The 24,836-nt window shown below is 38.2% G+C and overlaps 1 protein-coding gene across 1 annotated transcript; it reads left to right on the top strand.

Moving 5' to 3' along the window:
* The first annotated feature begins 350 nt into the window (after positions 1 to 350).
* On the top strand, positions 351 to 10,092 carry LOC307268493 (uncharacterized protein). The gene is made up of 7 exons (XM_080051153.1): positions 351 to 451; positions 2,257 to 2,665; positions 3,731 to 3,877; positions 4,227 to 4,285; positions 4,646 to 4,804; positions 8,138 to 8,251; positions 8,870 to 10,092. The coding sequence occupies exons 2-7, from the start codon at positions 2,269 to 2,271 to the stop codon at positions 8,906 to 8,908; spliced, it is 915 nt and encodes a 304-aa protein (XP_079907279.1). The 5' UTR covers positions 351 to 451; positions 2,257 to 2,268; the 3' UTR covers positions 8,909 to 10,092.
* The last annotated feature ends 14,744 nt before the right edge of the window (positions 10,093 to 24,836 follow it).

Here is a 24,836-nt window from a genome sequence, read left to right as displayed (position 1 = left end):
CATTTGAGTGACCTGGATCATTCCAGAATAAATAAATAAAGTTGAAACTTTTGTTAGGCTACTGATTCTGAGTTTCACTTTCAGTTTTTACTTTTAAGTCGTTTGTTTTGGTTTAAAAGTCGAAAAATAATATAACGTATTACGTTTGATGTTTTTTTTATAGAAATATGTCTCTGTTTTCACATTTTAACTCCATAATTTAAAGGTATCTGCTGATTCTTCAAGGAAAAAACACCTGGCGACAAGTACACATGCAAGGCCTTCGTGATCTGTTTCTTAGTTTGCGTCATCACGTATGTCCTACGTCATGACGCACACCACTCCTCTACTACAAATAGGCTACATGTACAGCTGTAGGAAGGAACTCTTTTCACAGTCAGCGATCCGTAAAGAAGTGCTTTTTAGTCGATAGATAAGTGATTTTACAGTGGCTTTTGGATCGTTCGGGACCGTAAGTAACAATTCCCTCGTTTTAATTTCATTTCAAGTGTCTTGAAGTTGACAGAAAGTCAAAAAACAACCACTTAAGGTGTATTTTCCATATGTAGCTTTTTTAACAGTTTAAGCGTATTTAACACCAACCGCAACCGTCTTTAAAACAACTTGTAATCATTATTTTTTTGAGTAAACATGTCTTATGTATGTTAGCTAACTATTTCTCTTCGTATTCTAAGTTCCTTTGCTGTATTTAGTTTCCCGTAAATTAACAGGTTTTGTATGAGGCTTTTGGCTAAATGATTACCTGTAGCTACATGACCCATATTGACCACAGCGTAGTACGTTCAACTCGCCGCCATAGGGCGACACTATCTATATTATCTATGGGTGAGACAGTGGCAGAATTACAAATAAGTAAAACTGATTATTATTACATGCATATGGATAGTTAAAGGTGCAGTGTGTAATATGACATCATCAAGAAAGTTCTACAAAGTTCTAGAATGCAACGCTCCCTGGGTAACCCCACCCCTTTCGAATAATAACAGAAGCTACAGTGGCCTTCAAGGACAAGAACAATTATACATTTTAAACAATGCACCTGATGACAATCCAACTGTGACACTTTCAAGATGGCGGCACTAGGCCTTGGTCCAAAATATGCCGAAATATGGACATATTATTTATTTTTCCCTTTCTAAGGGAAAAATAAATAATTCAAAACATTTTTTTCAGCTATTATGCACTAAATTAAATGTACTTATGGATATTATAATTACTTTCTACAAAATCTGCTAGGAAATAAAACCCAAAATTCTACACACTGCAGGTTTAAGGTAAAATGATAATACAGGATATAAACAATGCTTATTCAACACTGTTTAAGGTGTCTAGAAGATGATTAATATATCATAAAATTAGGTTAATATTCCTTGTTATATTGGTGCATACAGTAGTAGAAATACATCAGTAAAAAGCAAGTAGGCTGCCTCAAAGTCAAACGTATGAAATAGGGGCCTATAAGTATTTTTGTAAATATGGTATATTGATTTTTCACAAGGTTAATAAATACCCCATTCCCACCCACCCTGTCACCCACATGGTTACTAAGTGCAGAGTACATCCATTGAAAATAATATGTTTTTCAAATGAAAGAGCTGTAGGCTACAGTTTGAGCTTACTTACAAAAAAACTATAAACACATCAGTTATGCCTGTAACAATTAGTTGATTATCAGTAGGAAACAACAACAATATAGACAAACTTAAATAAATAATCTGAACGAAACAGTTATTCATGATTTATTTATGCTCGTTGACATTGTAACATGTCATGATTCATCTTCTTGTGTCCTACACAGTCCCGATTCTAGCCGGTTGAAATAATAAGTGGGCAACTTTGATCTTATTGTATCCAAAGTACTACTTCTAGTTGTATTCAGGCCTATATGCATTTGTAAGCTTATATATTAAAGAAGGGCTTAAACCAAACATTTTAGTTTTATTATTGACTTAATATGTGGATTGAGTTTTTGATTATTTGGCGAATTGGGAAAGTGTGTTTGAAAACATTAACAGAAGTTCCATCCAGTATTCCTCTAAAACAAAGTTCAGTTTGGACTGATGAAGAAAGCTGAGCTAAGGGTCTAAGGGCAGAGGGGTGTCATACTGTATGGAATGTGAAGCCCACTGAGGCAAATGTCTATTTGTGATATTGGGCTATACAAATAAAACTGATTTGATTTTGATTTGAAAGCTAGTGAACCAAATAAACAATAATAATAGAAGTTATAATAATTATTTCTTATTCTCTCCACAGTAAAGCAGCAAAATGGCGAACGGTCAGGTGGAAATCCACGACCCAATCTCCACCAACCACAGTGCGACCTGTGAACCTAAAACTAAAAGCACCTCCTCGGAATGTGACGTAACCATGGACGACTCAGTGGAGTTCCGGATCCTCATGGCGTACACTAAGAGGAGACGACCCAAACCCAAACATACGGATGTCGTTTCTTCTCCTCCCCACGGCAACGGGGCGGCTACAGCGGTGACGCCGCATTCAACGGAAATAAAGGTACAACAGAAGAGTAAGAAAAGTAAGAAAAGGCTAAAAGGACTGAAACATTTCCGGAGCATTCTGAGCTGCATCAGACCTCAAAAGGTAGAAGAAGAAGAAGATCCAGAGGCAACCAGGGGCCATCCGGACAACAGAATTGGTGAATTAGGTGAGTGGTGAGAAATATTCAAATCTGAGCGTTTAAAAGTGATTCAGTGATTCTGGAGAACGCTTGTTGTCAAAATCAGTGAATATCTCCTCAGGATCTGCTACCTGTCCTTACTGTGTGTGTGCTGAAAGAAAAGCTCCAGTGTTAATACACAGTCTAGACTCTGTGAACGGGCATGTTGTAAGCTATGGTGGGCCCCCTTTTGTTTACATACCAGTTTACAGAGCCTAGGCGGTGTATTAATTTTTTTTTCAGTGCACACGCAGTACAGACAGGGGGTGGATTACAAACTATTTAGACAATTTCTCAATTAAAAAAGGAAAATATCTGAGAAAATAATCATCAGTTTGATCAATACAAACGATACTAACCGTTACATCACTAACATATTAGAACCTGTTTACAGCAATCATCTAGTTTCGGCCTCAACTCGTTTTTCCGTTACCTCCCAAACGAGTCTGTCTGTCTTTGTTACTTTTTACCTTTCTTGCCAATATGGAGAAATAAAAAAAATAAAAAAAGTCCCTGTTTTGTGTTCAGACAAAGAGCTGCTCCCACTTTTTATAGCCGCCTGGAGGAATTCACCTTCTGTGAGTCACTTTGCTGTAACAGTTTGTCAGTGAGAGATTTATCAGGAGACGTGTTGTATTTGTTCGGCAAAGAAAGTCAAGAGGGAACTTGTGTGTGTGTGTGTGTGTGTTCGAGTTTTTGACCTTTTACGAGTGAGGACATTTTTGGAAAGAGAGGACATTTGGCCTGTTCTCACTTTGGGACAGGCCTTTAAAGGAGCTGTTTGAGGGTTAACACTAGGGTTTAAGGTTCAGGTATGAATCGGGTTGGGATTAGGCATTTAGTTTTCATGGTGGGTAAGGGGCTAGGGAATGCCTCATGTCAATGAATGTCCTCACAAGTATAACCATACAAAGTGTGTGTGTCTTAATTCCTATTTCTTAAACTGTATACATATTTACTGTGTACTCTATCCAGTCTTGTTTTTTTTTACATTTAGTACAAATGTGTGCACGTTTTCTTCTTCTCTCTAACCTTTTATTGTTGTGTTTGTAGGACAGAGCGGATTAGTAGAAGAAGAGGAGGAGGAGGAGGAGGAGGAAGATGTGTTGGAGGAAGTGGCCGATCGACTGACAGAAATCTCTGATGAAATCCCGTTCAGTCCTCCAGACCTGGAGACAGATTCACCAGACTCACCAGAGGGTCAGTTTATACAGACAGACACACGCACACACACAATCACTGGTCATGTCTTACAAGTAAACATTTAGGTGTTTATTTGACTGAACCTTGTCTGTTTGCGTCTGTATATCTCTCCTATACAACCAATCTTTAACGGCCATTATCTCAACATTAGTTGTTGTTTTTTCAATACTCTGAACCAAAAATCTCAATTTATAAAGCACTTACATCAACTGAACTTTCCATAATCACTCCAAGCACCTTTCTGAATGTTATTACAGGAGGATTTGTTCACTTAACTCCATTAAACCATTAATTCCTGTGGGTTCATTTTGTATGTTGATTGATAACCTCGTGTTTCATTGTCTAGATGTGGAGAAAGTTATCGGTCTTTTGCTGCGAGAGTCTGGAGACCGACTCAACGACGAGGTAAGAACCAACTTTTACTCTTCAAACTTTAAAAACACTTTCATCATAAATATCTGATTTCCTTCAACTTCAGGCTGAACGTTTGAAAGTTGATCTGTTAATGTGACGCCTTAATGTGAACTAAAACTATGCTTTATACCTACTCTATTTATTAGTTTTATCACTATTTTGCTCTATTTTATCTATTTTATTGTTTGTTTTTATAACAATTTATTATTTCTATTACTTTAAATTGTATAAGATTTTATTATTTTTAAACAGTTTTTAGTAAAGTTTTTTTTTTTGTATTTTTTGACTGTTTCCTATATTATTTAAATCCTTTCACCAACTCATATTTCCTTGCTTCTTGTCTCTTCCCAGGCGCTGAAAAGGGCCATTATCGGCCTGGGTATTTCCTGGAGCTACGGCTTCTATGAGAACTTGATAAAGTCTCTGCTGAGGAGGATGGGACTATGGACCGACCCGGAGTCTCCCGGGCCGCAAGCTTCTCCCAAAACACAGATCGCTGTCACCTGTGAGGTGAGAACGACACTCAGTGCGTTTCCATGGGACTAGATAGGATTAAGACATACACCGATTCAGGCACTCGAACGGACCGTGTCACTTTCAAATATTCGTTAAATGGACGGAGCATGGCTGTCTCCGCTACGTTAGGTGGCGTTGTAACCCATTCAACAAGTGGTTATAGAGCCACGTCTGGTTCCTTTCCGGCAACAACACTACTATTTTTTTTTTACGTCGTCTCCTTCCACTTCCTTGTGAAATCCCTGACGGGGAACTCTCGAGCAAGCGCAGAACGCAAACTCCGATATCCGATCCCTGTATACATGCCGATAGAATGCCGACTATGAACGGGTTATCTAGGTGTTCTTATCTGACTTCACTTGTCCGTTAATGTGCCGATTTGTGTGCGAAGTAGATCGGATAAAGGTGTTTACATGCATTTTACAAGTCCTGGGGCCTATTGCATAAAACTAGGATAAGGGATTAACCTAGGATATTTCGGTTATCCTGGCTTGCATTAGCCATGATCCGGTTGCATAAAAGCGGAGGGACAGAAGTTACCATGGAGATTTATCCTTTACGTTTAGCCTGGTCCCGACCAGGCTAAACGTAAAGGATAAACTTATTCTGTTGCCTGATTGGCTCAGTCAGCTGTCACTCCGATCTGAAATCAAGGTGTTTAACAGTTATTCCATGATCTTCTGTGTATTGCTTTATTTTCATTAGCCTGTTTTAAGGTACCACATAAAAGACTGCATTGTTATTTAGTCAAATAGTTCTTCTTTTTTATTTATTTAACCTGAATCATTTATAATTAACTTAATTATAATTAGATTAAGATGCAATGATATAAATTATAATAATTGATGTTCAATATTGCAGGCTATATTTATACAATTGATTATTGATGGCAGATGACGTTGCAAGTGTGGGTCAAATAAATTCACTTTGTACTTATCACTATATCGAGGTGCATCTGAAACAAAATTCAATATCAATGAAAAATTCCTTTTTTCTGTAATTGAATTCAAAAAGTGAAACTTAAATATATTCTAGAAATTCATTACACATGGAGTGAAATTAATCTAGAATAAACATACTTTTCAGAAGGTCGACATTTCTGTATTATAAATCCCTTTTCTGATTCGTTGTATGTAACATTCTAATATTTTGAGATACTGGATTTTTTATTCCATGATCAATCAATCATCCAAAAAAAAGGCCTGACATATTTCACTTTGTGTAATGAATCTATGAAAGTTTCACTTTTTGAATGGACTTTCCATGATATTCTATTTTTTAGATGCACCTGCAGACTGCTCACTGTCAACTATTTTATCATAAAACAATGCAGGGACATCAAGAACAGTTGGCAGAGAATACATCTCCTGTATGAAATTAACTGCCCCCTGACTTACGGTTTAAACTAGCAAGGCATTGTGGGAAAATGGCCCGTCTTTTCCATTTTTCCATCAGTAAATCTGTGTTCGATCTTTGGGTCTACTTCTGAAAGCTGTGGGCTGGCACTTAACAGAATTACTTACACCTGGCTTGACAAAGCAGCCCCTTTACATCCTGGATTGGCGTTTATTAGGGCTGGCCCGAATTATTCGAATATTCGAATACTCGTTCGGAAAATTAGTATTCGGAGCTTAAATTAGTATTCGGAGCTTCGTTTTTTTTTTTTTTTTTTTTTTTTTAATCTTTTTTTTTTTCAATATTTTTTTTTTTTTTCAATATTTTTTTTTGCAAGAAGCTAGTACTGCAATATAATGTCATCAAATAATTTTATATTTGGATATAAAAGTTAGTAATATTGTAGTAGTAGTAGTAGTAGTAGTAGTAGTATTGCTCATTTAGGAGGATATTACATCACTAAGTGTCATAGCGCATCCATTACTTCACCTCCGAGCGCGTAAATCTTCAACAAAATATGCAGATACTGTCAAAATCGGTTCCAGGGAGTATATAGGGATTATTAACGTTTTTTTAAAAAAAAATTAAAAAAAAAAAAATTTAATATTTTTTTTTTTTTTTTTAATGTTGTTTTTGATAGTGTGTTTTTCTGGAACGAATATTCGGAAAAACCAACGAATATTCGAAGCCTGAAAAATGGTATTCGGGCCAGCCCTAGCGTTTATGCAACTGACTAATCCAAAGTGCCCAGGCTAGACTTTGTCAAGGCTGGCTTTATCAATCATCCTGGATGTCTTTATTCCACTTTTATGCAATAGGCCCCTGTTGAGGTGTTATTTGTTTATTTACCCGACTATGAGTCTGCATGTAACCACACTGACTGTTATTAAAACCTTTATAAAAAAACTGGCAAATCCTGATGAGTTACTTCCTCATTCCTGCGTTGGTTGGTTTCCTGCTTTTTACTATAAATGGGGAAGTACAAGATTTGTTATTTTGTTTCAAAGCACGTTAGATAACTGCCACAAACTGCAAGTATCGATTTAATTATCCATATGGTTTGTTCAGGCTGTTCACAAACCATTGAAATAAGAACTTGGATACATTTTTCCTAGTATTACCATGTCAAAATGCTATACATAAAATGATTTGAAAAAACACCATTGCTACTTAGTTGAATTATTATTAGATATTGATTTAGTATTTGTTTTGCAGATATTCACCCCCTGTGGCTGATTTATTAAAAAAAAACACCCTAAGAATAAATAACGTTATTGATGTGTCATGTAATAGTTGTCGCTGCTCGAGGTTGAGTTGTTTTATCTACTTTACATACAGTTGGGTTATTTAGTCCGGTGGTAACAAACATACTGTATGTTCTGTTGCACTGATCGGCCTCAAACCTCAAACAGTTCTTTAAATAAAACGATATGAAAAGTTTAAAGGGGAAATGTCTCTATGGTGGATCTGTAAACAATTCACAAACGCTAACCTGTTCTAGTCCCGTGCTAATGAAAGTTCACAGTTGGTTTAAACTTTCTGTATTTGCAGCATAAATCAAAATATTTTGTAATCCGCTCGCTGTCCGTACTGTGTGTGCACTGAAAAAAAAAATCTGTTATTAATACATCGCCTAGGCTCTGTAAATAGTTTTCTAGCGCTCTCCCTGACTCAGAATTTTCTCGACTATTCCTGATAGTTTTCCTGACAGTTTTTGCCAATCAGAAAAGTGTGTGTAGAGTTAGATATTTGGCCTTCAAGCTACATAAATACAGTAAAAAAAAAAGGGATATACGAAATAAACTAGGGTAGAGATCCTTAAAAAGTCAACTTTGTCTTTTATATATTCATGATTACAAGTGAAATAGAGGTTTGATTTTATTTTGTTAATGTCTCTTTTGTCTAAACTTAATGAACGTGTTTCTCTGTCAGGTGACCAGTCGTCTCTCGGCGGCCGACACTTTGCCCATGAGCCGCATGTTGAGCCACGGAGCGAGATACCTGCAGAACCACTACTCTCACTGGGCCCAGGAGCAGGGAGGATATGTACGTCACACGCATAGTTACTCTCTCTCTCTCTCTCTCTCTCTCTCTCTCTCTCTCTCTCTCTCTCTCTCTCTCTCTCTCTCTCTCTCTCTCTCTCTCTCTCTCTCTCTCTCTCTCTCTCTCTCTCTCTCTCTCTCTCTCTCTCTCTCTCTCTCTCTCTCTCTCTCTCTCTCTCTCTCTCTCTCTCTCTCTCTCTCTCTCTCTCTCTCTCTCTCTCTCTCTCTCTCTCTCTCTCTCTCTCTCTCTCTCTCTCTCTCTCTCTCTCTCTCTCTCTCTCTCTCTCTCTATATATATATATATATATATATATATATATATATATATATATATATATATATATATATATATATATATATATATATATATATATATATATATATATATATATATATATATTAGTATTATCATTTTGCACAACATTTTAAGAATTGGAGTTATACTGAAAAAAACAGGACTAGACTTTATTTTTTATTTGATTTTTTTTTAACTCATGCTGTTTATTTCTCAAGTCATTTCCTTAACACCCACTTCCACGCCACACTCTTTCTCAGAGGATGCAGCTGGATAATGTTCTACCGTCCTCATGAAACACATTTCTAAAGTTCCTCTCTTTCACAGGAAGCAGCTTTTCACAGTGACGAAGAGGACGAAGACTAGTGAACAAAGAGAAGTTGTTTTTTCAGCTCCACAGCTCGATAGCGCCCCCTACAGCTGAGAACAGGAACCTGCCAAACTGTGCCTTCAACTGCTACTCTCCGCCAAAAATAAACTGCGTTCCAACAATACTTCTATACTATTTAGTATGCCAGAGAAAGATTTAGGATGTCCCAATAAATGTCATTTAAATGCAGTATGCCAAAAATACCAGGGTGCCCTATTACATCCAAATGCATTTTTGCAGTATGGAAACTAGCATGCTTTAGTATGTAGTATACGAAAAAGGAATAGTATGTGATTTGGAACGCAGGGCATTTCCTTCCGTTTGACTTGAAGTGGAGAGCCTCAGCGTCCCACCATTGACTCAGCTCTTATTGTGGTGATTTGTATAGAGTCTTTTATTTTGATAGGACTGGAACAAATTGAACCAACTCAGGACTGTGTGTTTTTTCAGTTTACATGCACAAAACACACAGTAAACGCCAACAGACCTTTGAGCATTACCCTCTCTGAAGGTACATTACAACAATGTCTTATACATTTACCATTCAGGTTTTTGCAATTGTGCCAAACTTTTCAATGTCTTACAAAGTTCCCGAGCCAAAGCAGAAAATATTTATGTGCCACTCTGATATTTACAATAATGTGATTTAAGTGTTATTCCATTGATATTTAATTTAGTTTTTTGTTTTGAGGAAGATTTAGGGTTTGTCTTTAGTGATGTAGTATCGGCTGTTTTCTGTGCTGTAGTTTAGACAATGAATGTATTTTCTTTACGCAAATTTAAATTTATTTTCGCACTTGCACTTTTTTAAAGAAAATGAATTCATATGTTGCCTCGTAAAAAAGGGATAAGCCATCGTGCATGACTTTAATTTGTTATTTACTATGTACTGATTTTTGTTTTTGTACTTGAGAAAATTATAAAAATTAATTTATAAAAAGAGATCTTGTGTTATGTTTGAATGTGTTGATTTTGATGCACAAACACACTCATTTATTTAGTTTGTATGCTACTAAACATGGTGAAATATTCACCATTGTCCTTCTATGTTTATATATTAGTACTTATTTTATTTAGGAGCAGTATTTACATGTTGTGAGCCTGTGGAACATTTATCCATCTGTAGATCACATTATATTCAAACACAAATGTAATGTAAAGTCCCTCAATATAATTTACTGAATTGTTCAAATTCATTAAAGAAAAATTGCCTGGAGGATTTATATTAATCTGATTTACACATAAAATAGGCATATACAATAATAGGCCTATAACACAAGCTTTTACATGAAAACAGCGCCTCTCTGTGGTCAAATGAGGAACTGACAACAGAGCAGTCGTTGTGAACCCCATTTAAAATGAATACAATTCATAGTATTTCTCCATTTTAAAAATGTCTAATGACTTTGACAGTGTGTCCCCAAGTTACAAGTAGTTATGTTACATCTTTTGAATTATTCGGCAGACATTTCGCTTTAATTGAATCTCAACCGTAAGGTTTAGTTACAGGCATAGATAGTAAGTTACAGGTAAGAACTGAAGTGCATCCTTTGGCATATTTGGCAAAGGAAGCAACACATTTTTGGGTATATATGTTTTTATAATGGATGCCATGTAAGCCAAATTAAAGAGGACATGTCCAATAATAATTTCGATATTTCAGTGTGGTTCATAGAGGTAATATGGCTTCCTGACAGTACAATAATCTTTAAATAGCCTACATATTTTTCTAAACGTGGTTTGGCGCGCTCCTCTCTGATGCTTCCCGATAAAAATGAGACCCAACCTGTTCGCGCGCATTCACTCACACCTCATACCAACTGAACCAGCTCACCCACAACACACACGCGGTAGGGTCACCCTCAGTGTCATCAGTGACGTAACTCTACCTGTCTGACACTGTTTAACTCACCTGGACGGACTCGGGATTAACCTTGGTTAGTCGCGTGCGTAATGTTTAACGTCGTGCTGCACCAGGCGCGTAAATACGTCCCCAAGCGCAGGTCGGTCACGGATGACTTTACGTTTACCACGGTTCAGACAGTGAATGTCAGCAGATCCTCCGGTAGTCTGACCGAGGCACCAGAGCACACTTGGCCGCCTCCAGGTGCCAAAATGCGGATCTCCAAAGCCAACAAGGGCGCGGTGGCGATGCGAGCTGTCCGGCGGCATCCTTCTCCTCACTCGCCCAGTTTGGAGACTCTTGAGGCGGCGTGGGGAGAGAGAGGAGAGAGGGGCGAGAACCAGGAGGCATGGGCGTAAGTTTATTTTTTTGTATATGAGGGGATACACGCAATTTTGAGTGTTTAACACTTACATTTCCTGCATTCTGGTGAATTTTTACGCATCAATATGTGCCTTTTCTGCATCAGTTTCTGGTGGAAATGTATTGCTAAGGAAACGACAACAACATTCACAAATATAATGGAATGTAAGGCTCTCGGGCATTCTCTATTGCTTTTTAATATTTATTCAAAACGTTCTGCACATTTAAAACATATATGCCTACCATGTGTTTTGGGGTGTGTTTTATTTGGAATAATGTTCAAATGAACTATTACAGAATGAGAACTATTAGAGAGCGCGAGAACTAGCCTTAGGCTCCAAAGTTAAAATCTACTTAAAAGCCAGCTGGCCATGTTGAGATAGTGTAGTCCACCTTAGGACTACACTATCTAACTGAACTGTTATGTTTACTTATTTGGGAGAAGGGGCTTGTCTAGACAGACAGACAGACAGACAGACAGACAGACAGACAGACAGATAGATAGATAGACAGACAGACAGACAGACAGACAGACAGACAGACAGACAGACAGACAGACAGACAGACAGACAGACAGACAGACAGACAGATAGATAGATAGATAGATAGATAGATAGATAGATACTTTATTTCCTACATTTCTTCAAGGGGACACATTTAGGTTACATCTTCTAAATATTAAGTGGAACGTATCCCTTTGCATTGTCCCCCAGAAATCATCGGCTGAGCCCCGAGGTCAAACCCAGTTCACCCAGAAGCGGAGACGCAGAGGGAGGTCCTCCGCGCAGCCGTAAGAAAGGCTTCAGACCGCCCGACGTGAGGACCATCTTCACCCCGGCAGAGCGGGACCCCAGAGTGCTGCTGGAGACCGGGGCTGGCCACAGCTTCAGGCCCCCCGGAGACAACACCTGGTGTGACGTCTGCTGCTACTACATCTTCCAGCACGGACTCACATGCACGGGTCAGTTTATTTTTTATTTTTGTAGATTATTTTTGGGCATTTTCTGCTTTATTAGACAGCTCTGAAGAGACATAGGTGAAATGGAGCAGAGCGGGGAATGACATGCAGAGCTGGATTCTGACCCGGGTCTGCTGGGAAGAGGACTGAGCCTCTATTGGGGTGGGGGGCTCTAACCACTACACCACCAGCGCCCCCCTATTTGACCATTTCTATAGCAAACATTTGGAAAAAAATCTCCGGTTTCTTTCAAATGAACCTTTTTTAGACCTTCTGTTCTGTAGACATTCAGGGTAATAAAGGTAAAAATCTACAATACATCTCTGTAATAAACCATCAAATCAGAGCATATTTTCTGAGTTTGAACAGAATATTTTAAATATTGGCATTGGCCTTTTTGCTACCATTGAGGACAAAGATTTTGTGTCATTTTACAAAGAAGAAAGTACAGTATTTCTCCACCACGATGAAAGGAATGTAACATCTTCCAAAAAAGTACAATTGGAGTATTTTTCTTGGGGTTCATAAAGCCAGAAATTATATTTGATTTGCTGCAGTCTCACTTTTTGATTGACAGACCTCACAGACATTTAGATAAGTGTTTTAAATCATTTGAATGAGTTGGGCACTAGTGTTTTTTAGGTAGCCACTGGTGACATGTTTAGTCATCTGAACCACATGTTTGGATAACAATAAGAAGGCTCGGCCGAGAGACGCAGCCGAGCGAGACAGGAATGCAGGTGCTATGTAGACGGACTGGTTCAGGTGCTCTGTTAAAGGAAAAAGAGCTTCAGTAACTCTGGTTGCCTACTGTGTGTGTGTGTGTGTGTGTGTGTGTGTGTGTGTGTGTGTGTGTGTGTGTGTGTGTGTGTGTGTGTGTGTACAAATCTGGAAACAGAAACAGAAAACGCCTCTTCTTCCTCATGAAGCTTTTCTTGGTGTCGTAATAAAAATCAAAGCCAGAAGATTTGGAACAGCTGACATGAATCTTATCATCCATTTGAAAAGAATTCCTAAGAATAATCTCAGTCGTGTCTCTTGATGTCTTGTGATAGCACCGTATCAAAACAGCTTAGAGAAAAAAAAAACATTATGTGGTCACGACTTAACGCTAACACGTGGAAACCAGACACATTTCTGGAATGCTTTGACCCTATTTAGAGCGGAGGAGAAACACAAATGTATTTAGATTAATAAAAACATTCATCAACAAACAACAGATAGTTAAAAAAAGATGTACAAAACATTATATCAAGGCTGATACTGTATATTCACTGATACAGAATTAATCAGCCTGCGCTCCTTTCATCCTCATCCATTTAGCTTTTTAATCTCATTGCAGACAACAAGGTCTGTGTGTGTGTGTGTGTGTGTGTGTGTGTGTGTGTGTGTGTGTGTGTGTGTGTGTGTGTGTGTATGTATGTGTGTGTGTGTGTGTGTGTGTGTGTGTGTGTGTGTGTGTGTGTGTGTGTGTGTGTGTGTGTGTGTGTGTGTGTGTGTGTGTGTCTTCAATGTCTGGACTAATGGTAATTTAAAATCCATTTAAGCTGTGTGTTGGCTACCAGGAGAAGCTCATTACTCGATTTAAATGTTTTCAACGTCCTCTAAAGGACAAAGATAATTTCAGATTCAAACAAAAACAAACTTGTAGAGGTCAAACGTCCCCCTCTGGCCCCTCTGAAAAGGACACTAAGTCACTAATTCACTTATTAACCAACACAAACAGTCACTTATAAATCAGTTGAGCAACAGACTCAGCTGCTTTTGTTCAGTTATTACGTTTAGAAATTAATTTTGAATTCTGCAAACATGGTCCCCTGATGCAGGAGTTGAAATGCTTATAATGCAGTTGGTGGTGGAACAAGTATTCTGATCCTTATGAGTTAAATATCTTTATTTGTCAATTAATGTACACAAGGTATATCGAAATTTGTTCTTCACATATCCCCTCTCAAGTTACCACACTCCGGAGGGGGTCAGAGCGCAGGGTCAGCCATAGTACAGCGCCCCTGGAGCAGTTTTTGGGGTTAAGTGTCTTGCTCAAGGACACAATGGTGGAGATGGTGGGCACTGTAGATGTAATACCAGCTACTACTTGTTTTACAAAAAACACCCTCCTGTCCAGTTAGTAAAAGTAATGATAGCACAAACTACTGCATTCAAAACATTATTTAAGTGAAAGTATCTCAGTATTATAATCAGTTAAATGTCTCCTGTCAACATAACTAAAGATTTACACCGATATATTTCTGACTGCAGTGTGCTAGTGTTGATTTTTGCTTTGTATTAAGCTTCTTCGAGTAAATAGAAAAGCGATATATAAATAAATTATTATGAATTATTGTTATTAAGATCTTTACTGTATATTAGTGTTTTGAAGAACAGAAAATGTCTAGGATATGACTTTGTGTTTGTAACATCAGATGGTTGACTGTTGCTGTCAGCGGTCTCTGGTGGACAGAGAATGGAATGGAAACACTGATTGTACATTAACTGACTTGTAGCATTTGATTTGAGTAAAATAATTATATTCTATATTATATTATGTTATGTTATTATGTTATATTATATTATATTATATTATATTATATTATATTATATTATATTATATTATATTATATTATATTATGTTATATTATATTATATTATATTATATTATATTATATTATATTATATTATATTATATTATATTATGTTATATTATATTATATTATATTATATTATATTATATTATATTATATTATATTACACTACATTACATTACATTACATTACATTACATTACATTACATTATATTACATTACAATATATTATAGTGTATGTTACGGATCTGTGATCAATTGAAATGGTCTGATAATATTCTGCTTTCTGACATATTGATCAACTCTAATGTGAACACTTTATTTTGCTCTGAAGCTATAGTGCATGGGCAATTATTTAGCTGCATTTAAACACAACCAAATATCAGATTCTGATATGTCTTGTTTTTTTTTTAAAGGATGTAGTGAAACAGAGGCTGGAGAAACCCGAGTGGTTAATCAAATGTAATTCATGTATTCAGGACGTTTCAAAGTGGGTCAGATTGGACTTGATAAGGAAAGGAGCGGGTTGCACGAAGCACCTTAAGTTTTCTCCTTAAGTCTGACACTTAAGGTTTAATGTCTCCTTAGCTGAGTGGCTGACTTTAAGGGACTTAAACATAATTGCTTAAATGATTTCAGGTTGTGTGCTCCCTCTCTCTCTCTCTCTCTCTCTCTCTCTGTCGCTATCCCTGTCTGTCTGTGTGTCTGTCTGTCTGTCTCTCTCCCTCTCTCTCTCTCTCTCTCTCTCTCTCTCTCGCTATCCCTGTCTGTCTGTCTGTGTGTCTGTGTCTCTGTCTGTCTGTCTGTCTCTCTCTCTCCCTCTCTCTCTGTGGGTCTCTCGCCCTCTGTCGCTCTCTGTGTTGTAACAGAAACCTGTCACAGTGATCTGTAGCTCTTTGTCTGATGGGTTTACTGTTGCACCACAAACACTGAGTGTCCTTCAGTGGTTGGAGGGTAGGGGACATTACACTGTCTCATATAGCTAATACGGATATCCATTTCTTCTCTGTCATTTTTAAATTATAGTTTATTTTGTTACATTAATATATTTGAGAACTATTTAAAGTGTTGCTAGTGGATGGATATGTAAAGCTCAAACATTAGTGACGGTTCTTCATAAATATAAAGTGATGGAAGTGATTTAAATAAACTTTTTGATTGATTAATTATTAGCCTACAGAATGGAATATTTATACATTTGTATATTGATCTTATTTCATATTGAGTTTTTGATTATTTTATATTCATAGCAGTGATGGAAAGTAAGTCCATGTATCCAAGAATTGTACTTCAGAGGTAGTTTTACTCAAGTATTTTGATTGTATGCTATTCTATTCTACTCTGAGTACTTCATCCAATGCTGCCTGTCGTGGAATTAAAATCAAAACAAAGTTATGAAGACTGTATTTGCAGTAATCATTCAAATTATTGATCAGGTTGAAGTTTCATAATAAAATAAGACAGCAATACTTTCCCTTTTTCAAAATAAGAGTCTTAAATCAGAAAACCTATAAGCTGAGAAATAGAGTTCCCCATTGTAGCGCCAACTGTCCAAGAGGATGGAGACTCATTTAGAACCCATGTGCAAAATACTGTGTGTGTGTGTGTGTGTGTGTGTGTGTGTGTGTGTGTGTGTGTGTGTGTGTGTGTGTGTGTGTGTGTGTGTGTGCGTGTGTGTCTTCAGCTGCCACAAATGAGTTTGACTTGTCCCCTTGTAGAGCCAAACTGTCACAGCGACTGAACAAACAAAACAAATGGGATGGGAGCCGACACACACACACACACACACACACACACACACACACACACACACACTTAGACACACACACTTAGACACACAAACACAAATGGGGGGTGAGTGTCTGAGGGGAGGGACCAACAGTACAATCCCGACCAGAGCACAGACACACATCATGGGTGGCAGTGATTCAGTGAAGGATGATTTTAACAAACTTTTTCGATATCCGGATTTAATTATTTAGCAGTCTAAAACACATGAATCAGTGTGTGTATCTGTATATTCGGGTGTGTGTGTGTGTGTGTGTGTGTGTGTGTGTGTGTGTGTGTTTATTTATGTGTGTGTGTGTGAGTGTGTGAGAGATGGGATTTGCCAAAACTCTGAGGAGAGTTTCGGGATTTTTCTATCGCTTTCCTAAAGTGATGCGACGTTCCGGACGACTGGAAGTCCGTCTGCTATGGAGGAATTCTGGTGAGGCGTATATGATTAGCTATCCATCTATCTGTCTGTCTCTGTCTGTCTGTATGTCTGTCTGTCTGTCTGTCTGTCTGTCTGTCTGTCTGTCTGTCTGTCTGTCTGTCTGTTTGTTTAGTAGCTTTCTTATGTTGAACTGAAAGTTATTTAACTTGACAGGTAGTTTTTAGTTAGTTGTTCTAATAAAAAGACATTTATTTTTCATGTACCTTCAAAAAAAAAAAAAATAATAGGAATTTGAATCTGATACTATAGATTTTTAACATTTCTTCATGAGATTGTGGCCGATCTTACAGATAACTGATCTGAACTATTCACTTCCCTGTTAGTGGAAACTTATTTAGTGTTTACTGTCAACTTTAACAGGAAATGGAAAAAATATCACGTAAAGGAACACAATGTTAAAATGAACTTTAGTTAATGCGGGTACGAGAAACAAAGGCTACAGTTCATAGTCTCAAATGTCAGTCGCATGCTTTGTGTGTGTGTGTGTGTGTGTGTGTGTGTGTGTGTGTGTGTGTGTGTGTGTGTGTGTGTGTGTGTGTGTGTGTGTTGCTGTAATATGATAGCACCTGAGCGTATATCCAAACATGTTTAAAGAAAGGAGGAGAGAAAGAAAGAAAGAAAAAGGGAAATAAAAGACATTATAAAGAAGCAGAAAAACAACAGGTGGCTGCTGTATTTAGCAAACACCTGTCCACACACACACACACAAACACATACACACACACACACACACACACACACACACACACACACACACACACACACACACACACACACACACACACACCTGTCTTTGTCTTCCATCTACAGTACGAGCGTTTTAAGTTTTTTTTACACACTTCATCAAATGTTGCGTCAGTTTTCAAGAATTGGATTTTTTAATAAACCCTTTCTCGATATGAAAACAACAGCTACATGGCAACAAAATATCCACAATATCAATAGACTTACATTTAAATAAAATAATACTATATTATTGTACATTTATTCAAGACCTGACAGCTAACTCAACTCTTTGCTCATCTGTATCACATTTTGCGTAGTGCATCTTGTAATTGAGTCAAATAGAGGCCAGATCACGTTCCCACACACACTCCACTCCAGTGTTTATTAATGAACGGACCACACTTCCTTTCAAAGGGTCTTGGAGTGCGTTTGTGTTGGTCTGAACCCAAAATCTGACTGCTGTGTTCAGATCTGCTCATTAGAGGTTTTACTTTGAAGGGCAAAATGAAAAAATAAAGTGTCCCTAACACTACTGTAACACTGTGAGGGCACCCCAGAAAACTTCAAAATAAAACGTAGTATTGTTTTGATTAAAAGCGTGTGTGATACACCATGTCTCACAGTAGACTGCAGTGTGTGTGTGTGTGTTTAATATATGTGCCCTTGTACTGTTTTCCTGTATGTGGACATGAATAACTTCTTAAATGTGCTTGTATTGCTATCTTGGGAAGACCAATTTACGTTTGAACCTATTGTAGGTTAGAATCACGTTTAGGTTATGGGGCTTATGTAAGGAGCTAGGGAAAACTTTATGTCATGTAGAAAGACGTGTGTGTGCGTGCGTGCGTGCGTGCGTGTGCGTGCGTGTGTGTGTGTGTTTGTGTGTGTGTTTGTGTGTGTGTGTGTTAAAGCGTCTGGTAGAAAGTTATGCGTCTCTCTGTACACACAGACCTGATTAGAGAGTCTTCGCTAAAAAATTGTCACACACAGAAGAGAGAACAGTCTGGACGGTTTGTGCTGTTTTGACCTTTGACCTCTGAGTTGACGTCCTGCTTGACTTTCACAATAAGAGCCCGTTGCGTGGTCATTGTTTGGTAGCTGTGTGAAATACGTGTGTACTTTTGTTTGAGTCTATAAATTCTATTACATTTTCTACTGAGATTTCAGAGCCAAATACTGTAATTTTTTCTGCATTACTACATTTAATTTGCCAGCTGAATATTGACATTATTAAATCAGAATTTAATTCAACTGATAAATTATAATGTGTTATTGAAGGTTAGGCTACACAGCAGCAATATAGAGTGAGTAGAATCAGCTCCACTTTTACCAGTTGCAACTTTAAAGTGATGAACACATTCATAGGTATAACCCAATATGTTATATATTATTCTGCATAATAAGTACTTTTAATTGTCGGTACTTTAAATATATCTTGATGTTACTTCTATTGTAATTATTTTGGACGCAGGACTTTTACTTTACTAACAGATTATTAAGCAATGTATTCTTGATACTTTGACTTGAGTAGAAATATTCCTCTACCACCGATTATAGACAAGAAGTTAAATAAACACTTTACCCTGATAGTTCTAATGCTCCCGGTGTAAAAGCACCAGAGGGTAAAGAGTTTGTTTGGCCGACTGAGTGAGTCGATCAATGGTCGTAGTCTAGGAAAAGCTTTTAACACTGAGACAGAGAGAGAGACAGAGAGAGTGAGGCAGAGAGTGAGAGAGAGACAGAGAGAGAGAGAGACAGAGAGTGAGAGAGAGAGAGAGAGTGAGGCAGAGAGTGAGAGAGAGAGACAGAGAGACAGAGAGAGAGACAGACAGAGACAGACAGACGGACAGATAGAGGGAGAGAGAGAGAGAGAGAGAAAGAGAGAGACAGACAGACAGACAGACAGACAGACAGAGAGAAAGAGATAGAGAGAGATACATGAAGAGAAAAGAAGTAGAGAGAACCAAGGGGTCTTACAGCTTCAGAGCTTTTGATGTATTATTCAGAAAGTTCCTGACTGTTATTTATCAGGAGCATTTTCACAAATATTATATTATGTGGAATATACACACACGGGCCACTTTATTAGGTACACCATTTACATTTCTTGTTAACACACATATAACTAATAATCAGCCAATCACATGGCAGCAAGGTGTACCTGATAAAGTGGCCGGTGAGTGTATATACTGAAGCTGGGAACGGCTGTGGTTGCAGTCATTTTGTTGTGCTGTTGTCTTCTTAATCATAACATGAGAAAACAGAATTTGTAATGTGAATGTCGATAGTTAACCTGCTATCGGTGTATGAATGTGTGTGTGAATGGTAACGTGGGAATGAGAACAGGTCTCCCTTGAAACAGAGTCTCCGGTCTCAATGGGATTTACCTGTATAACTAAAGGTTAAAAAAATATATATATATTTTCCTCTTATTATTTTTATAAAAGTATCTGGTCTTCCTGATAAAACGACCCTTTGTTTTCTTCATACAACAGGTTTCCATCCCTCTGGACAATCCATTGAAGATTTATTGAGATGTTTTGTAGCTTTTGGAAGAGTGACATCATCTTTTTAGCATCTGTAGATCAACATCCGACCCGTCAAAGGGCGGACGGATGTTTTGATGAATGGAGGAAGGCTCTTCTCTTCTTCCTCTGTGGATCAAGTTCATTGTTCAAAGTGATTCAGACGAGAGAGAGAGAACGTATGGATGGATGGAGAGAGAGGGAGGGAGGGAGAGAGAAAGAGGGAGAGAGACAGAGAGAGGGAGAGAGAGAGTGAAAGATAGAGGGAGAGAGAGAGACAGGGGGAGAGAGAGAGAGAGAGAGAGAGAGAGGAAGAGAGAGACAGAGGGAGAGAGAGAGAAACTAATCATAACAAGCTACGTAATAGTGCAAAGAGAAAAAGAGAGTGACGGTGGAATACTGAGTCAGCAGTTTGTACATCCACCACACACACACACACACACACACACACACACACACACACACACACACACACACACACACACACACACACACACACACATACACAAACACACACCCCTCCCGCCTGTCTGTGTGTCCATCGCACTGTGGCCTCCATTTGACTGTTAAATCACCCACTCAGCACAACACACACACACACACACACACACACACACACACACACACACACACACACACACACACACACACACACACACACACACACACACACACACACACACACACACACACACACACACACACACAGGGATAGAGAGAGTGAGAGTGGCGTCCACGCAAATCAGCATCTGAAGTCTGAACATCAACGATAGACACATACACACAGACTGCAGAGTGAGTGGAGAGAGAGTGTGTATGTATGATTTACTCCTCCGTCAATCAGTGTGTGTGTGTGTGAGTGTGTGTATATGTATATGATGTAATGTCAAACGTGTGTTTGAGATGAAAATGGGACATGGGAGCAGCCATGTGCAAACTGTCGGATAAAGTCGGGCAGCATATGAAAAGGAAGTCTCCAGGTAGGGATCAACACACACACACACACACACACACACACACACACACACACACACACACACACACACACACACACACACACACACAGACGGTGTGTTATGTGTAGGTGTGTGTGTGGCTTGTCTGATATTGTTTGATAGTTGAAAGGAAGTGCTTTGTCCTCTCGTCTGTCTGAGTTGTTTCAGGGTTTAATGGAGCTGCTGGACTCCCGCCAGTGTGTGTGTGTGTGTGTGTGTGTGTGTGTGTGTGTGTGTGTGTGTGTGTGTGTGTGTGTGTGTGTGTGTGTGTGTGTGTGTGTGTGTGTGTGTGTGTGTGTGTGTGTGTGTGTGTGTGTGTGTGTGTGTGTGTGTGTGTGTGTGTGTGTGTGTGTGTGTGGGTCTCTTGCTCTCTGATACTCCAATATAACTTGTGACTAAAAACAAAGGAAATGCCGCATGGACAAAAAAAATTATATTGTGAAAAAATTCATATCATGTTATGGTATGTTATATATATCAAATTATAAAAATGTGTTGTCAGTGGTGGAATAATACTCAAAATATACTTAAAGTTGACTTGACTGTTATCATTCATTGTTTTTGTTCCTTGCTTTGAAGAGCCAACACACTGAAGTTATGCTCATAAATTCACTTGTTTATTTTCTGAGCTTAATGTTTGGCGTATTCAAAATATTATGCAGTCATTTTTAGCAGCAGAAAAAAAACAATGGGATTTCCTTGGTCTATTTTTAAATAGAAAATTGTTGTAGTTTAGTTGTGTTAAATCTTGTGTGACATTGCTACGAAGCATTGTCCCTGTTTAATGTTTGTCCATGTCAGACTTTGCATGTTGTTTCAGGGAAAGTCTGCGGTCAACAGTTGATATGATAAGATGATTTGAATATACGTTACGGACGGAGCTGACTAAAGCTTTTCCCTTGTAATTTAAAGTTGCTACCTTTTTACTTTTACATATTTATGAAACAGTCTCATTGTTTCCTCTGATGATCACAAATGACATGTAACAGCAAACGAGACCATCAGTGCAAAGAATGTTTTTTTTTATATAGTTTTTCCTTAATGCCTTTGTCATGGGTATACGCTCACCCTGGAACAACAGCTGGCGTAATAAAAACACTACAGCTTCAGTCCAAAGGGGGTGTAAGAATGAACACAAACTGAAAGTTCCCCGGAGCACATTTTTAAAATTCAGTGAATCTATAAATCAATATATTTTTCTGTTGATTTGCAGGTTGTAAATACGCGTGTCACGCTGATTGTCGGGACAAAGTGTCACTGGACTGTCACCAAGCAACGTCACCTGTCACTCAAGATCAACTCAACAACAACCACACACTGCCACATGTGAGTACACACTGCTCTGTGTGTGTGTGTGTGTGTGTGTGTGTGTGTGTGTGTGTGTGTGTGTGTGTGTGTGTGTGTGTGTGTGTGTGTGTGTGTGTGTGTGTGTGTGTGTGTGTTAAAATAGACATAGGCTAGTGGTCCATCTTAATCTAGGTTTCTGTTATCCAATGAATATAGACTGTCATCAGTTTTGATAGCAGGATCAACTTTATTTACATAGAATTCTTAAACAACACAATTGAATGTGCTTTATTTTGATCTTTTTTATTGGGTGTAATACATTGCATCAACACATGAGGGCGCTGTGGTCCAACCTTCTGCCTGCTGCTGAAGGCTTGTAGTGTTTATTCAGCCTGCAGCACAGACAGTGTAGAGACAATCCCTGGGTTCCGAATCGCATACTTTCTACTATATAGTATGTAGAAAAAAGATTTAGGATGTCCCGATTCTTGTGGCGACGAAGCCTCCATATGAAAACAAACGGGGATGCGACGGATATAAAAGCAAGAGGCACGATCAAGGCGCAATGTTATGATGAAATAAAAGAGTAAAAGTATGTCCCAATAGTATGCCTACTGCATCCTAACTAGATTATTTTTATTGTCGGAGGTAGTATGTAGAATAGAAAAAAGAAAGAGTATGCGATTCGGAACGCAGGGTATATTAATAGAATACTTGTGTTCTGTCTAATCATCTAAATAATATCTGTTATATGGTCTGGACTTTTTCTGAAAATCCATAAAAAAAATATTGAGGATAAAACAATGGAAAATTCCAATAAGAAGTTTATGAATGACAGTGAATGACCTAAAGTAGGACTGAAATAGGTTATGATCAATTGATTAGTCCACTGAAAGAAAATCTTGATTATTGGTGAATTGTATTACAATTTTTTTCAAACATTTCTCACCTTCAGCTTTTCTCAACTGTTAACATTTGTTTCTAATATTCCTATGATGTAATAGCTGATAACTGATCATATATATATATATTTTTTACATTTGTTCAAATCCAGACTTTGAGCTGGGCTTTAATGTAATATGTTTCAGTTTGTCTGAGCTGTGACACGTGTCTCGAATTGTTTTCAAATTCCATCAAGCTTCGATAACCCTCTGGACCCCATGTCTGTATGCAGTATGTACACACCCACAATACATCATTGAAAAAGAATGACCCGTGTGTGTGTGTGTGTGTGTGTGTGTGTGTGTGTGTGTGTGTGTGTGTGTGTGTGTGTGTGTGTGTGTGTGTGTGTGTGTGTGTGTGTTCAGCAGGGCTTGTTCATGTGTTTTGCAGACCACACCAAGCTGTTCTAATAATATTTGAGCGATTTTCTTCGAACTTTTCAGAAATGTCCACAATATAATGAACTTGTGCAAAGAAGGTAACAACAGATCAGGAACATTTCGGGACTTTACAGGCTCAACATATGTGCCAGTAACACCAATGAAATATTTCTAAACTGTCTGTGTGAGCGCTCTGTGTGTGTGTACATGTGTGTGTACGTGTGTGTGTACGTGTGTGTACAGTAATGTGGCGTGAGCAGGATGATGAGCTCAGCACATCTGAGACGAGCGCTGATCCCACACACGCTCTGATGAGCTGAGTCGTGCTGACGGGGGCGCTGTGTCAGTTATTTCATTAAAAATAAATTTTTTGGTGTGTGTGTGTGTGTGTGTGTGTGTGTGTGTGTGTGTGTGTGTGTGTGTTTGCAGCTGGATACAGTGGGGACAGTGTGTGTGTGTGTGTGTGTGTGTGTGTGTGTGTGTGTGTGTGTGTGGTGTGTCTTTCTGTCTGTCTGTCTTTCTGTGTGTGTGTGTGTGTGTGTGTGTGTGTGTGTGTGTGTGTGTGTGTGTGTGTGTGTGTGTGTGTGTGTGTCTCTCTGTACAGTTCTCTGTTGTTGTCATGGCGTCTGCTTGTGGTTTGTGGTCTAGAAACTGAAAGTCAGAGATAATAACATGCCATGAGACGGTCACGGGTGTGTGTGTGTGTGTGTGTGTGTGTGTGTGTGTGTGTGTGTGTGTGTGTGTGCTTGCGTGTGTGTGTGTGTGTGTTTGTGTCTTTTTAAAGTTATTCAAAGTGATTCAGGAAATAGATATAGGATTGTATTTTAGCAAGAAACACAGCTTTTTCAAGTCTCTTATGTAAAAAATATTCACGATCATTCACAATAATGGAAATTCACCAGTGTCTATTTTAGTGATTCATTCAAAATCTTATATCCTCCCTTCCCTAAGTCTGAGTATGAAGCAATGCAGCTCTATGTGTAATAAATGACTTAATAAACTGACAAATAAGTTTAAAATACTAATTATAAACCATATAGTTATT

This window comes from Ammodytes marinus, assembly GCF_949987685.1.
Source record: "Ammodytes marinus genome assembly, chromosome: 22".
NCBI lineage: Eukaryota > Metazoa > Chordata > Actinopteri > Uranoscopiformes > Ammodytidae > Ammodytes > Ammodytes marinus.
This window is presented reverse-complemented; position numbering and strand designations above follow the sequence as displayed.

Excerpts from the sequence above, each read along its gene's own strand:
- LOC307268493 (XM_080051153.1), top strand. The coding sequence starts at position 2,269 with ATGGCGAACGGTCAGGTGGAAATCCACGACCCAATCTCCACCAACCAC. Across the intron at positions 4,805-8,137 it reads AGATCGCTGTCACCTGTGAG|GTGACCAGTCGTCTCTCGGC; the intron begins GTGAGAACGACA and ends TTTCTCTGTCAG. Across the intron at positions 8,252-8,869 it reads CCCAGGAGCAGGGAGGATAT|GAAGCAGCTTTTCACAGTGA; the intron begins GTACGTCACACG and ends TCTCTTTCACAG.